The sequence below is a fragment of the Schistocerca piceifrons genome, chromosome 5 (assembly GCF_021461385.2).
Source record: "Schistocerca piceifrons isolate TAMUIC-IGC-003096 chromosome 5, iqSchPice1.1, whole genome shotgun sequence".
Taxonomy (NCBI): domain Eukaryota; kingdom Metazoa; phylum Arthropoda; class Insecta; order Orthoptera; family Acrididae; genus Schistocerca; species Schistocerca piceifrons.
In genome coordinates this window covers 637,360,190-637,374,222 of record NC_060142.1, presented here as the reverse complement: position 1 = coordinate 637,374,222, position 14,033 = coordinate 637,360,190, and the positions used below count along the sequence as shown (strand labels likewise).

At 38.8% G+C, this 14,033-nt stretch overlaps 1 protein-coding gene across 1 annotated transcript in view; it reads right to left on the bottom strand.

Annotated features, from left to right (window-relative positions):
- Positions 1-3,913: 3,913 nt before the first annotated feature.
- LOC124798407 (nuclear receptor 2C2-associated protein) overlaps positions 3,914-14,033 on the bottom strand; it is a 53,841-nt gene continuing 43,721 nt past the window's right edge. The window contains exon 3 of the mRNA XM_047261801.1: positions 3,914-5,347. Within this exon, the coding sequence (XP_047117757.1) occupies positions 5,057-5,347 (291 nt within the window). The 3' untranslated portion in view covers positions 3,914-5,056. The remainder of the gene's footprint in view (positions 5,348-14,033) is intronic.

The following is a 14,033-nucleotide window of genomic DNA, read 5'->3' as shown; positions in this document are numbered from 1 at the left end:
CCTCCTACATCAAGTTTTTTTTTTTTGTCTGGTTCAGGTTCATTGATGATATCTTCATGATCTGGACTCAGGGCCATGGCACCAAGCCCTCATTCCTCCACAACCTCGATACCTTCTCCCCCATCTGCTTCACGTGCTCCTTTTCAACCCAACGTGCCATTTGCCTGGAAGTTGACCTCCACCTCTCTGACAGCTCCATCCACACTACTGTCCATATTAAGCCCACTAATCACAAACAGTACCTGCATTTCAGCAGCTGTCATCTCTTCAACACCAAAAAATTGCTCAGTACAGGCTGGCCGTTCATGGATGGTGTACAGTGACAAGGATGTCCTCACCCTGTATGTTGAAGGTACTACCCCAAAATCTAGTCTGCAAACAGTTTTCTGTGTCATACCTTCCCTCACCACTAATCCTCCCACCACCCACAAGAATCAATGAAGAAGAGGAAATCCCCTCATTACCCAGTACCACCCCTGACTGTAACAATTGAGCCATATTCTTTGCCTGGGCTTTGATTATGAGGGACATCCTACCCAAGATCCTTCCCACTCCTCCTAAAGTGGTATTTCATCACCCACCCACTCTATATGACATCCAGGGTTCTCCCTATCCCTACCCTACTCTCAATCCCAACCCCTTGCCAAGGGGGTCATATCCCTGTGGAGCACCCAGGTGCAAAACCTGCCCAATCCTCCCACCCAGCACTTCCTACTCCAGTCCTGTCACAGGCTAATCCTATCCCATTAGTGACTAGGCCATCTGTGAGTGCAAGCATGTCATATACCAACTACGCTGCAATTACTTTACAGCTTTTTATATTGGTGTGACAACAACACACTGTCCACCAGAATAAATGGAGCCCTTACTGCCATATGGACATAATGAAATCAAATAAAACTCAACAGCTATACTTAATAGCTAGACAAGTGAGTCACAGCTGTACTGTGATATGTGAACAGTCTGTCATACGCTGCTCATCAGGTTACATGGAACCAGTGACCAATCTCTCTAACATGAACTTGCCCATACACATGCAGTCTATGGACAGACGGTGTGAGTAGAGGATTGTAGTATATTCCTCACTTAAAGCTGCTTCTTGAAACTTATAAGCAGATTTTAATGGGGGTAGTTCACATCTGCCAGTACAACTGTGTTGCGTCTCCGTGATGCTCTCCCATATTGTCAAGATGTCACTTCATATTTTAATTAAGACCTACTTGCATGTATAGCTGCTACTATTAGTTGTATATGATGAAAGCCACCTTGCAATCCTTGGAGATAATGGGACATATAAGAAAGGAAAGCCACTGTGGCAAATGGCTTGATGTTTCCGCAAGCATCTGGAAGATCAATATCAAAATTTAAGAACTTGCCTGGTTGCAACATACCTAATAGCTTAGTTGAACACTTATGGCCATTTAGGGGCAGCAAAATTTTAGAGGCGGCAGTGGGGAGAAAAAATTAATTTCAAATCAAACAGTGAAAAACTGAGCAAATGAGGATAAAAAATGAAAAAGAGAAATAATTAAAACACCGAATTGTTTTAAAAAATGTACTGAACAGTTACTAACCTTAGCAATACCGAAGCATTTTCCACAATGTGTGGTCCCAATTATTTTGGGAAATTTCTAAAATTGGGGATAAAAGATAAGAAATTGAGGACATTTGTTGTCCTCAAACAGTTTTCGAGGAACTGAGGATAAAACACGAAAACTGAGAAGTTTCCCAGAAAATGAGAAAGCCTGTCACCTTAGTTTAATGATTAAAAGTATAATACAAGATTTGCATTGTTCTGCTATTGGATGTTGGTGGTGGTGGGGTAGGTTTATTGCGGAGACTGATGGTAGTAAAACAGAGGGATATCACATTTTTCAATTCTCAGCTATGGCGGTAAAACACCTAGCAATAGCCCTGTGAACATTCATCAGAGTACCTCTATTGTGGTATCAACAATTTAGATCCTCTGCATTGTACCTTCCAATAGGTGTATCAAGCACTGAAAGGAGCATCATTATGTGTCAGTATGTGGTCAACTGGTCAAATTGCACGGTATACAAGTATTCCAGCTGAGATGGAGAAGCAAAGAGACAAGTGTGTGGAGCAAAGGGTGTGATAGATTACCTGCCAGTGGAACTTCATCTATTAGCAGCCTCATAGGCCCCCCATGTATTCCAGCATAGCCTACTACATATATGGACTTGGAATGGACACAAGTGATGAAGAGGGGCTTGTGAATGCAGGGCAGCACTGTTGACAGGTGTTGGAGGAAGTGTGGAAGCGTTAAGAAGTGGTTGGCAACACTGAAGAATACTAGAATGTGACGAGTGAGGTAGCACACTTACTGCCTTTCTGTAAGCACAGTGCTGCCTCAGAGAAGCTCATCAAAGCAGTGTTTAAATGTTAATTGCACTGTGCTAACTCTGAGCACCTTAAAGAAGTGTTTGAGGACATTGGATTTGAGGTGCATTCAGTAGTGTGCATAAAGTCATCCTAAACATACAGTGTGTCCCCAGTCTCTCCTAGTTATCATAACTGATAACCTGGGGAACAGGAAATTCTTTCAGGTGATGCAGGTGACTTACAGTCATCACTGTTGAGCACCTGAGGCACGGTAGGGAGCCATCTTGAGCTCCTGAGGCACTGTAGGGGGGCATCTAAGTGTTTCTGCTGCCGCAGGCTGGGAGACATGGCACATCACTGCTCACACCTGAGGCATTCGTGAGGGGTGTAGGCTACCATGGGAGCACAATCCTTGCATCTGATGACACACGTCCCAAACTGCAAGAAGTGAGGCAGTGAGCACACTGTGAGCTACTGTGGCCGTGAGAAGTTCAAGCTGGTGGTAACACGCCACTGTGGCACACCATATAAGCTGAAAACCGATCTCTCCATTCTATATCTTCACTCAGGTGCACTGACAGCAGGGAGACTGACCAACACTGCCAGCATCACACTGATGTCTGTACTCAAAGAGGCTACAACTGTCTTCACTCCTGGAGACAACAGAAGATGGCACATTTGTGACAAGAAGATTGCTGGGGATTAGGAGTAGTGAGATGATCCTTCCAGGGAGAATACCTGCCACCCAACAAATAGAGAAGACATAAACATCATGGCAAGCAGTATAACTGCCATCCATGCTGAAGCAGTGTCCTGCCATGCTACATAGCAGCTGCTTGCAACCAGTGGCAACTTGGCTTCATTAGTCACCTGGCAGACTGCAGCTCTTGACAAACTTTCACACCTTGCTGTCCTGCACCAGGTCTCTGAGGCCACGATGTAGGCAGCACAAGCAGGTGAGCCGACTTTCCACAGCCATCCACAGAAACACACTCCCGACACAGTCTGTGCCTGGAGTGGTGAAGACAGGCCAGCATGCTGGCCTCCAAAGAGCTGTCAGCCCCACTGCCAGCGACGGAAGAAAAAATCTGAAAGGCGGGAAAAGATGACAACGCAACAAGGAAAGGTAATTTTTCTTACATTTACAGACCCTGGAAGCATAGTGCTATGCGCTCAGACTCCAGTGATATTAGGGAGAGAATCATTCACAGAAGTAAGAGTCTCAGTTGTACAGTATCCAGGCATGATAATTATAGATAAAATCAGGTGTAATACCTATAGATACCATCACCACCCGCTCGAGTCATTTCCAGCTCATGTAGTTAATGCATTTTGCAAAAAATGAAAATTACTCTGAATATCAGCTTGTGGTATTATGACTCAGGAATGATTTAAGAATGGCATGACCAGTTTACAGCTGTACACTGTAGGCAGACCTAAGAATGTAATACGTGACTATGCAAAACTGCCTGATTAATTATTTAACCGAATCTTATATTGGATAGAAAAGGAATTAAATCTTTCTATATCTTAGCATAAAAACAAATTTCATTTATTTACATGTTTTTCAAAGTACGTATGCATCATACAAATTATAAAGCAAAATCATTCATAAATTCTCTGTAATATTAATTTACAACAAAACCTGATTACACATGATATTTTTAATTTCACCTCCAGATTCAAGAATAAATAAATTCTTATATAACACAACTCGCTAGATGCCTAGAGCTGTCTGTGGGTGAAACATGGTAATCTCACACCCATTCCACAATTCTAAGTACTCTGTCCCTGTGATTTATTGACTATGACTGAGAATACAAGTCCCAATGTAAATTGCATTGTCTTGGTATTTAAAAGGACATCCAGCAGAACGAGTGATATCTAAAGAGTAAAAATAGTATCATATTCTTTCTTTTCTGTTAAGATTTTCACATAATTTTAATTCCACAAAATCTGTGTATCATCCATTCCCTCTAAACAGGTTTGCACAGTGTGTGAAACATTTACTACACTGGGTGACCTTGCCTGGACTACTGTAAAATTTTGAAAGAATGGATGTCCAACCTGGATGCATGGTCTATACAGTCAGAGATGTGCCATTAGTGCATATCACACTGTTATTACCTCTTTCATTAGTCTTGTTGTCATCTGTCACAATGACATCAGTCAATTCAAAATGTCTTTTCTGAAAAATATCACTCTTCTTTCCTTCATTCAGAAGCATTCACTTAAAGTTCTTTGAGAAAACCACAACAAGTGTGAGCTAAGAAAACATAAAAGAAATGAATATGGTAGGGGTGTGTAACAGTACTTTGACAATAAGATATGTGATCATATATTACACAGTAATATGTCAGTAAACATCTTGTGACAATGAAAATTAGGAAATATTGCACATAAAGCCCAGTTCTAGAATGAACATAAAAATAATGCGCTATCACTCATCTGTATAAAAGGAAAAAGGAATTTATCATTTGTCCTACACAAACAATTTTTGCATTCAGTTGTTCACACGGATATTTAAATTATGAGCTTTACATTTCACTGATACAAGAATAGTTATGCTTGCTTAATTAATCAGGATGGTAATCAATTTCTGGTATGGTAAATAAGCAAACAAGAACTAACAGTTCAATACTGCCAGAAAATGTATTTGGAACATAAAATGTTTAAGACAAAAATAAAAAAAAATGCAAATGTTGCTTTCATATCAGCTGGATCCATACAGTGCTAGATTGTACACTACAATTCGTCCAAAGAAGTCTGTGCTTGAGTTGAACACAAATTTGACAACTTTTGCAGGTGTCACACGTTTTAGTGAAAATTTCTGTAAAGAATTTATATCCTCTGGATAAAATGGCTCCACATACTTCTCACTTTCAGGCCCAGGCACTATCTCTATTTGGCAGTCTTTTCCAACAAATCCTCCTTGAAACTGTATTTCAAATGCTGAAAGATTTTTCACATCTGGAAACTCAATTTCAATCCATTGTGGTGATCCCTGTAAACGTTTCGAATATGTTAGTTTGTAAACAAAATCAATAAATTGTAGGTACAGTGTAAGATGCTTTAAACATGATACACTAAAGAAATTTTAGATCTCCAGCTCCTTCTACTACTTTTCATTTATATCTTGATTAAAATAACTTTGTGACTGGCTTTAAGCAAGTTGAGTAGTTGGCACTATGTGTCAGTCAACCCAAACTCTTTCTCTTACTCCACATGCTCATTGTGTTGCCTGTTTTGTAGGTACCTTCTGAACCTTGCCAGATGAATCATGTAACCTAGTGTAAGGGAGAGGAGTGGAGCAGCTGTAAATACCATTTCCCCCTCCCCTCCTCTCCCCCCCCCCCCATCCCCACCCCAGACCATCGCCTGCCCCTGATGCCTGTCCATCACAAGTTATTTTATTTAAGATATAAAGAAAATAAATTGCAGAATAGAGAACTGAAGTGGAGTTTGAAAAGGAGCTAAATTACTTCATATGGGATATAAAAGGATTATCAAAAGTGCAGTAGCAAAATTAGGATGAAACAGAAATTAAATCAGGACATTTATTATACTCCAAGGAACAAAGTAGGTAGGAGGTTCAGATGTAATGTATCTTGTGAACCAGAGGATTAAAAACAATATTATAAATAGTTAGGGAACCTCACAGTGCATCAGGACTTGTATTAAAAACAAGAAATAGGAGTCACACACACTTCCTTCAAGCCTATGAACCAATTTGCACTGATTATGATGAGTTAACACACCCCTGTGAAAAGTTACAGAAACTGATAAATCCGCCTACAAGATGAAACTGGGGGCTTTTAATGTCAAAGATGGACAAAAATAATGAACAGTTCTTTAGTTGGAAATTGTGTGTACAATTTCATGAGTGACAGAAGTTGCTGAGAACAACATGTTTGGCCTTAATATGTTGTTCTGGACATAAAAAAGCATAAAAAAAGGACCAAATAGCCCTCACAATGAAACTGATTATTACGCATCAACTAACAAAGAAATTGTACAGGATGTATCAGTAGTAAACCACTTTTGAATTGTAAGTGATATAAGACCTGGAGTTCATGTGTTAGAAAATAACATATAGAGATTATGAGAATTTATTTAAGGAGAGAGCACTACCAAGTTAAATAAACCAACAAGTTCTGCATCTTCAAAAAACAATATCATATAGATACAGACAAAATGGAAGATTATTTTAAAAAGGAACTCATGCAAAGAGCAAGAAATTTTGCAGGGACAAAGAAAGGAAGAATGAATGAATGAATGAATGAATGAAAATCTCAAATGGAAAGAGGGAGCTATTAAATAAATGACAAAAAATTCAACAAACCAAAAACAAGAATATGCTAAATTAACCAAAACTGCTTGAAGATGTCTTTGAGAAGATACACTGAAAATCTGCAAAGAGAAAACACTGAGAACAACAAAAATATTAAGAAAACAAAACAACTTACAGGCATCACATTTCATTACTTAAGATGGCACAGAAATAATGCAAGATGAGGTATATAAAGCCATTTTGAGGTAAGAAGAAAGGAAAAACTTGCAGACAGCAGTGTTTCAGATGAGCTTATTGAAGCTGAAGGAAAATTATACAAGCAAAATTGTTTACAAAATGTTTATGAAAGAAGATAATTCATCAAAACTGGAAAAATGTTGGAATGATCCAACTTCAGGTGAAAGAAATAAAAAAAATACATAAAAAACTGTAGGCATATAAGGCTCCAACAAATAATGTTCAGTGCTTTCAGCTGCATAGAAGAACATTATACTTTTTTCCTGATACAGTTACATTCAATTTTTTTTATTTTTTGTTTGTGGTTACTAGTTTCTGACTACATTGTCCCTTCTCAAACCATAGCCAACAAACAGTATGTAACTGTTAGGGGAATCTTTGAATTTCTTCGCATTCCAGAATACTTTGACAACTCCCATTAGGATTCACACAATTAACATCACATACTATTATTGTAAATGTTAATTTACATTTCCAACATTGCATACATATACAGTAGCCATTACTAATATTTTGGTATATGCACAGAACAGTAATTCTTATTCAGAATTCAGGAACTTCACTAAGACAAGCAGTGTGAGCTCCCTCCAAATGTATGTGGTAGACTGAAGGTCCATGTTATGACCGTATCAAAGTGAGTTCGACAGAGGTCACTAGTGGCTATATGTGATATTCTTACATGCTGCAAAGCTTTACACACTTCACTTCATGCTGTTATAGTGGTAATAATCCACTGCCCATTAAATAGTACTAGTCCATGTACAAATTTCATAACCTCTAATACAATCTACTAAACAATTTTCATGAACTAATTAAAACTGTCAAAATCAGGCAGCATTTTTTTTGTTAAACTATTACAGTCTGGGCATTTAGCAATGCCATTTCCTCAGAAACATTTTCCACTTGAACCTGTAGCATTTCTGACACTGTTTGCTGGAATTTTAATGCAAAGGGTCGAGACTTAGATTCAGGGCACCTACCTTGTGTTGTTATGGTAACCAAAAATGGTGAAATTTCAAGCCATTCACAACTTTCACTGACAGTCTTTGGAAAAGGAAAGATTGCCACTCATCATGAAGATGAACCGTCCAGTTGCAGGCAGGCACAACGAAAAACACACATTCACCCAAGCAAACACAACTCATTCACACATGACTGCTACTGCTGGGAGATTATGGTCAGAGCTGCTGGTGGTACTGGTCATCTGTGCATGAGGTGTGCTTGCTTTTCTGAGGAAGGCTGTGGCCAAAAGATCAATGTAACAGTCTTTTCGTTATGCCTATCTGCAACTCAAAGTGTCACCTTTACAGTGAGTAGCAATATATCCTTTTCAGAATATTGTTGATATTCCAACAAGGACTTTCCACTGTGTTATATGAAAATAATTATGATATAAAAATGCAGATTTTCATTGGCCTACTTATTACTGACTATTTGCCACTTTTATACTTTTAATTTATGTTTTGACAACAGCTTACAGCCACTTCAGACATTTGATTACACCTCATTATGGCATTGTATTTTTAATGCTTCCTGACTTTTGACAGTTTTAATTTTAAATTATAATTGTTTAGTAGATTGTATTGAATGTCATGAATCTGCAACTGGATTAATACTATTTAATGAACAGTGGATGGTTACCACTGTAGAAGCATGAAGCATGTAAGGCTTCACAGTGCATAACAATATCACAACTAACCACAACTGAACTCTATCGAGTTCACTTCAATACGGAGTCATAACATGGACCTTCAGTATATCATGTACTTTTGGAGGGAGTGTAAACTACTTGTCTTACTGAAGTTACTAGACCCTGAATAAGCAATACTATTTAATACATATTTGAAAATAGCAGTTATGGTTACTGCATATGTGTGCACTGGTAGAAATGTATAAGGAGCGATAAAAATGTCTCCATTTGAGGGCACTGCTTCAGTGTATATGCATCATAGTGTGACTCTAAGATGAGTATACAAGCATCAACAAGCAGACAACGGAACAGATCAGTGTGGCATTCTTGTCTTTCCAATATGCCTGCAGTAAATGCAGAAGCGTAAACTATAGAAAACTTGTTACCAAATGTTTCCAAACATGACCAACATGCTGTTATTCTTTTCTTGGCTGCTTAAGAACAAACACCATTAGACTTACATTGGAGAATGATGAATGTGTATGGGGCAGCACGTCTTTTGAAAACCGCTATTGTGAAATAATTTGCCAAGGGGTGGTGCTGCTTCATGGCAATGCATGTTCCCATATCCCAAATGTTGTAATGCAGAAGTTATGCAACTCAAGCGGGAGACACTCGAGCACGCGATCTAAAGTCATGATCTCTCTCCATGCTGTTGTCACACCTTCACTCCCTTAAAAAGGCCTCGAAACGTCCACGAATCCTGTCAGATGAGGGTGTGCAGTAGGCAGTTCAGACTTCTTCATACAGCAGGACGTAGTATTTTACTGAACAGGTATCGTCAATCTAATGGCGATTTTGCATGTCTGTCACACTGATCCTAGACTGTAAGGCCTTTGAATGGGAACTTTTTGATCACCGTTTCTACGAGTATGTTAGCATTTACAATGAAGGTATGGAATGTTAATTATACTAATGGGAGTTGTCTAATTTTGTGTTGTTTGACAAACTGCCTATTGGATCCTGTCTCGGGTTATTCGGCCGACGTTCATCTAATGATTTTACTGACGTTTCACGAGCACGAGTGGCTGGCATTGTCAAAGCTTCACGCTCCATTTCCGGTGGTGAACTGGAGCCAGGCTCCAGGACGCAGACTATATGTACCTGGCGTGCCAACGTCTGAGGGCTTCTCCGCGGCCATTTCCAGTGCGTTTCTCCTCTTGCTACCTGTGACGGTTGTTCGCTGCAATATGAGAAGCCAGGATCCGTTTACCTTAAGGCTTTCCTTTTTCTTGTTGAAACTGTTCGTGTGTGATATTGCTTCTCTAAAGCCAGAACTTCCTTGTCGGCGAATTTTGTTACATGGTCGGTCTCACTCAGTGCGTGCCACGGTCGATTTCTCCACCTGCCCCAACCTGCAATGTCGCTTATGCTCTTTGATCCTGGTGTTAATTGATCGTCCAGTCATTCCAACATTGCAGGTTGGGGCAGGTGGAGAAATCGGTCACGGCAGAGCAAGCACTGAGTGAGGCCGACCACGTAATAAAATAAAATTCGCCGACACGGAAGTTCTGGCTGTAGAGAAGCACTATCACACGCGCTTGTTCAGAGAAGCTGTAGAAATACAAAACCACGCGAACAGTTTCAACAAGAAAGAGGAAAGCCTTAAGGTAAATGGATCCTGGCTTCCTGTACTGCAGCGAATGACCGTCACACGTAGCAAGAGGAGAACCGCACCGGAAATGACCGTGGAGAAGCCCTTGGACTTTGACGTGCCAGGTACATATAGTCTGCTGTCGCGAGCTCGGCTCCAGTTCACCACTGGCAATGGAGAGTGAAGCTTTGACAATGCCAGCCATTTGTGCTGGCGAAACGTCAGTAAAATCATTAGATGAACGTCGGCCGAAGAACCCGAGACAGGAACCAATAGGCAGTTTGTCAACAAGTGGCCACAAAAGCCTTAACAATTTTGTATTGTATGTTGGCTATGGTTTGAGAATGGACAATGTAGCCCAAAACTAGCAAATAAATAAATAAATAAATAAAAATTCAACTGTGACAAAGGACAGAAAATGAAGAAATAATAAAATTTATTAATCCAAGTTGCTAGTCCTTGCTCCTATATTATGCTGGAACTTCATACCTTGTACTTTATTCAAATAATGGAGCAAGCATACTTCAGAAGCAGATACAACATGAGAAACAACTTGCCAATGAATGACACTATAATTATTATCTTGCATGACATACATAGGTTTTGTGTAAGCTTCTTGACTAATTTTATTCTAAGGTTGCTTCAGATACAAGGCACTGACTGCCTCTATCACAGTGGACTGAATAATGTAAATGTCAGTTCTACTGCTTTCATAGCAGTGCGTAGTTCAGGAAGGGAATGGGCATTAGGAAATGTGATGTTATAGAATTAAAATTATTTTCAGCAGCCATACAGGAAGTTTGCAGATTCTTAAGCTGAGAAAATAAAGAAGGCATGTGTTAGTCCTGCTATTCTATAACATTGCTGTAGTGCAGCCATGTTCAAAATTTTGAAGTTCCTGCCAGCCAAGATATCTAAGGCTTTTTTCAAATATATGAACTCAAATTGAAAATAGTAAAAACAAGTCCATCCTTCTGAAAAAGATGGGTTTAGATCTTTTGAAACCATGGTCAAGGTTATTTGAAAACCATCATTTTTTGCAATTGGTTGGCTGTCCTTTACCCCTATTGAAGGCACGTGCGTTACTGAAAAGTATCTGAACCACCTTCACCTTGCTGTTGATATCGTACTGTTTGCCGCTAGTATATACAAATGAAAGAGCTTAACAGAACAAGTTTGAAAAATAGCCTCAAATTAATTGCAATAAGACAAATCATGCAAATAAATACTACAAAAAAGGAATTCGTACATACTAACAATGAAACATTTGACCAGCTGAGTTTTTGTATATAGAACAACTGAAGGCATCTGGACTGTCTGGGGGACAAAAATGGAAGAGTGAAAGTGGCCTGGAGTGCTTATGATAAACTGAAAGCTTTTCAAATTGAAGGTATCAGCATGTCTGACACTGGCACATTTGTTGAGAGGTGATGGTCTAATGGTTAATTTTGTGTTACATCATTACCATCAGCAACTATTTTTATCAAGTACCTCCTCTAGACTTTTCTCTGTGTTACAGTCTTCAGTAATATGCATTCATGGTGTTTCACAATGTTTTCTAATGCTCCCTACCTACTTTCTATTAGGTTGAAATCTCAATCTTTTCCTCTCTTTTGGAAGTGCATGAGACAGGAACATGGTGCTGCACTTCCTGCCTCTCCTGCCCAGCTGTCAGTCTCCTTTTCTTCCAACCCTCCCTCCCCCACCTCACACTCTTTCTCCCCTCACCCATTATAGCTAGTATAATACATCACCTCAGATGAACTACAGTGCAGGTAAAATGTACTATGTTCGTATAATGTATCCTGTAGTTAGCTCTCAAGAAAGATATTGACCAAATCCTTAGAAATATTCCCAGGTTTATTTATTTATTAACAGAGCTCTCAACACATCAGGTATGGTGGATTGTTACCTTTAACCCCTCCCCCAATGTATGCCAGCAATCAGTGATACCAAGTTGTATGCAACAGCAATGAGCCTCTGAGACAAGACGGTCTGTATCCAACTGAAGAAATTAATTGAAGACATAAAGTCTGAAAATGAGTCCATGATCATTTTTTTTGGCACTTTTATTTTATAGGTCCGTCTTGAGCAGCATCGAGCGCCCCAGTGGATTGGCATGTGGTCGTGTGTGCCAACCGCCAGTGACGAGTAGACTGGGCCTCCCTCTGCTAGTTCCACCGCAGGAAAACAAGAACATCATACAGAGAAGCCTCGACTTGCCACCATTGAGACCACATTCTCGATGTATTATCGACTATCGATTATTTAATTTTTAATTAATAGTCACGGCTTCATTAATTTCAAAATTTTAAACATGGCTGAAGCAGTAACTATTGAAAATCTTCACAGTAAATGATAACAGCCAAAGAGTTGCAGGACAAAGATTTATTGAAATCCTACAGAATGTGATTTTAGTGTATGTTTGCTTCTGATGAAGGTATATTTAGATATACTGAAACCGTGGTCAAGGATTTCAATAAATCTTTATCCTGCAACTGTTTGACTGTTATCATTTACCATGAAGCTTCATTAATTACCTTACAATTATGTTTATGGTAACCGATCTGTCAAGCTGGAAAATTTTATTTTATGGGTGTTTTTAATCTTATACTTTTTATACTGGATTTTATACAACTGTATGTTTTACCTTGCCAGGTTAGAAGCTTCACATTATTAATATTTACACTTTTTATGTGGATTTTAACTATGGATCCAATGCCACATGGAGTATGTGAGTGCATGGTTTATTATCAGATGCTCATTTTGCCATGTGAAGTAATTTTTAATTAATGACTATGCATACCACATTTTAACCATTACAATTGTGATACTGGTTAATCATGTAGCCTAGCTACAGTGCCCTCTGCTGGCTCAGTTTCATTGCATAAATACCAGATGCATTCTGATCATCACCAGCACTTACTATATATCTACACATTTAGTTTGACGATGATACTACATCAGAATATTTTATGGTATTTATAGCTGGTATACATGTAAACATTTTATTTTTCTTATGTAGAACCAGGACTTTTATAGATTTAGTGTCAGCAAACTAGGTCAGTTGGTTACACACTTTTTGTTTTTGCAACAGATCTGAAGATGGCAGTGGCCGAAACCGGTCATAGTGAAATGTAAAAATTTATGCGATCAAGATGGACCTGTAAAATAAAGAAGCAACTGAAGGAAGTTGAACAATAGATTTTGAGAGACATATGGGACATGAAGGAAAGGTGAAGTCTGGATACCCAGATCAAGACAGAAGCTGTATGAAAGTGGAAAAGCAATTTAATGCATGAGATGGAAGAGGTAATTGATATTTGCCAAGCACATCATTACAATAGCTGACAACATGTTGACCAAAAAGATATGGAATGCAATGTGCTTGACAGGAAACACTGAAAGGAAAGAATCAGGTAGTACTAGAACACTATTGGAATAGGTGAAAAATATCCATATGCAGCAGTGCAGGGTAGCTCCAATTTAAAAAAAACAGGGGAAAATCATATTTGGACTGATCGCAGGATCAAAATGAAGGTCATAAAAGCCGAGAGTATCAGGAAGAGTGAGAGAATGAATCAATATTATGAAGAAAGAAGACATACTAAACTATTCACTTGTGTTTTAAAGTGATTACATGAATCAGATAACAACAACAATAAAAAAATGAATAAATAACGCAACGGAGGTATCGACTTTTTATTCCACAAATAAAAATCTATTAGTGGGAGAGTAGAGAAAAACCATTACAATTTGCAGAAGGCTTAGTAAAATGATGGAAGATTTAGTAGTTCATAGTTTGGTGAGACAATGTTCATTTTGTATTAAATTTTAATTACATACCAGGTTACCAGTTTAGTGACAAAACAGGAAAT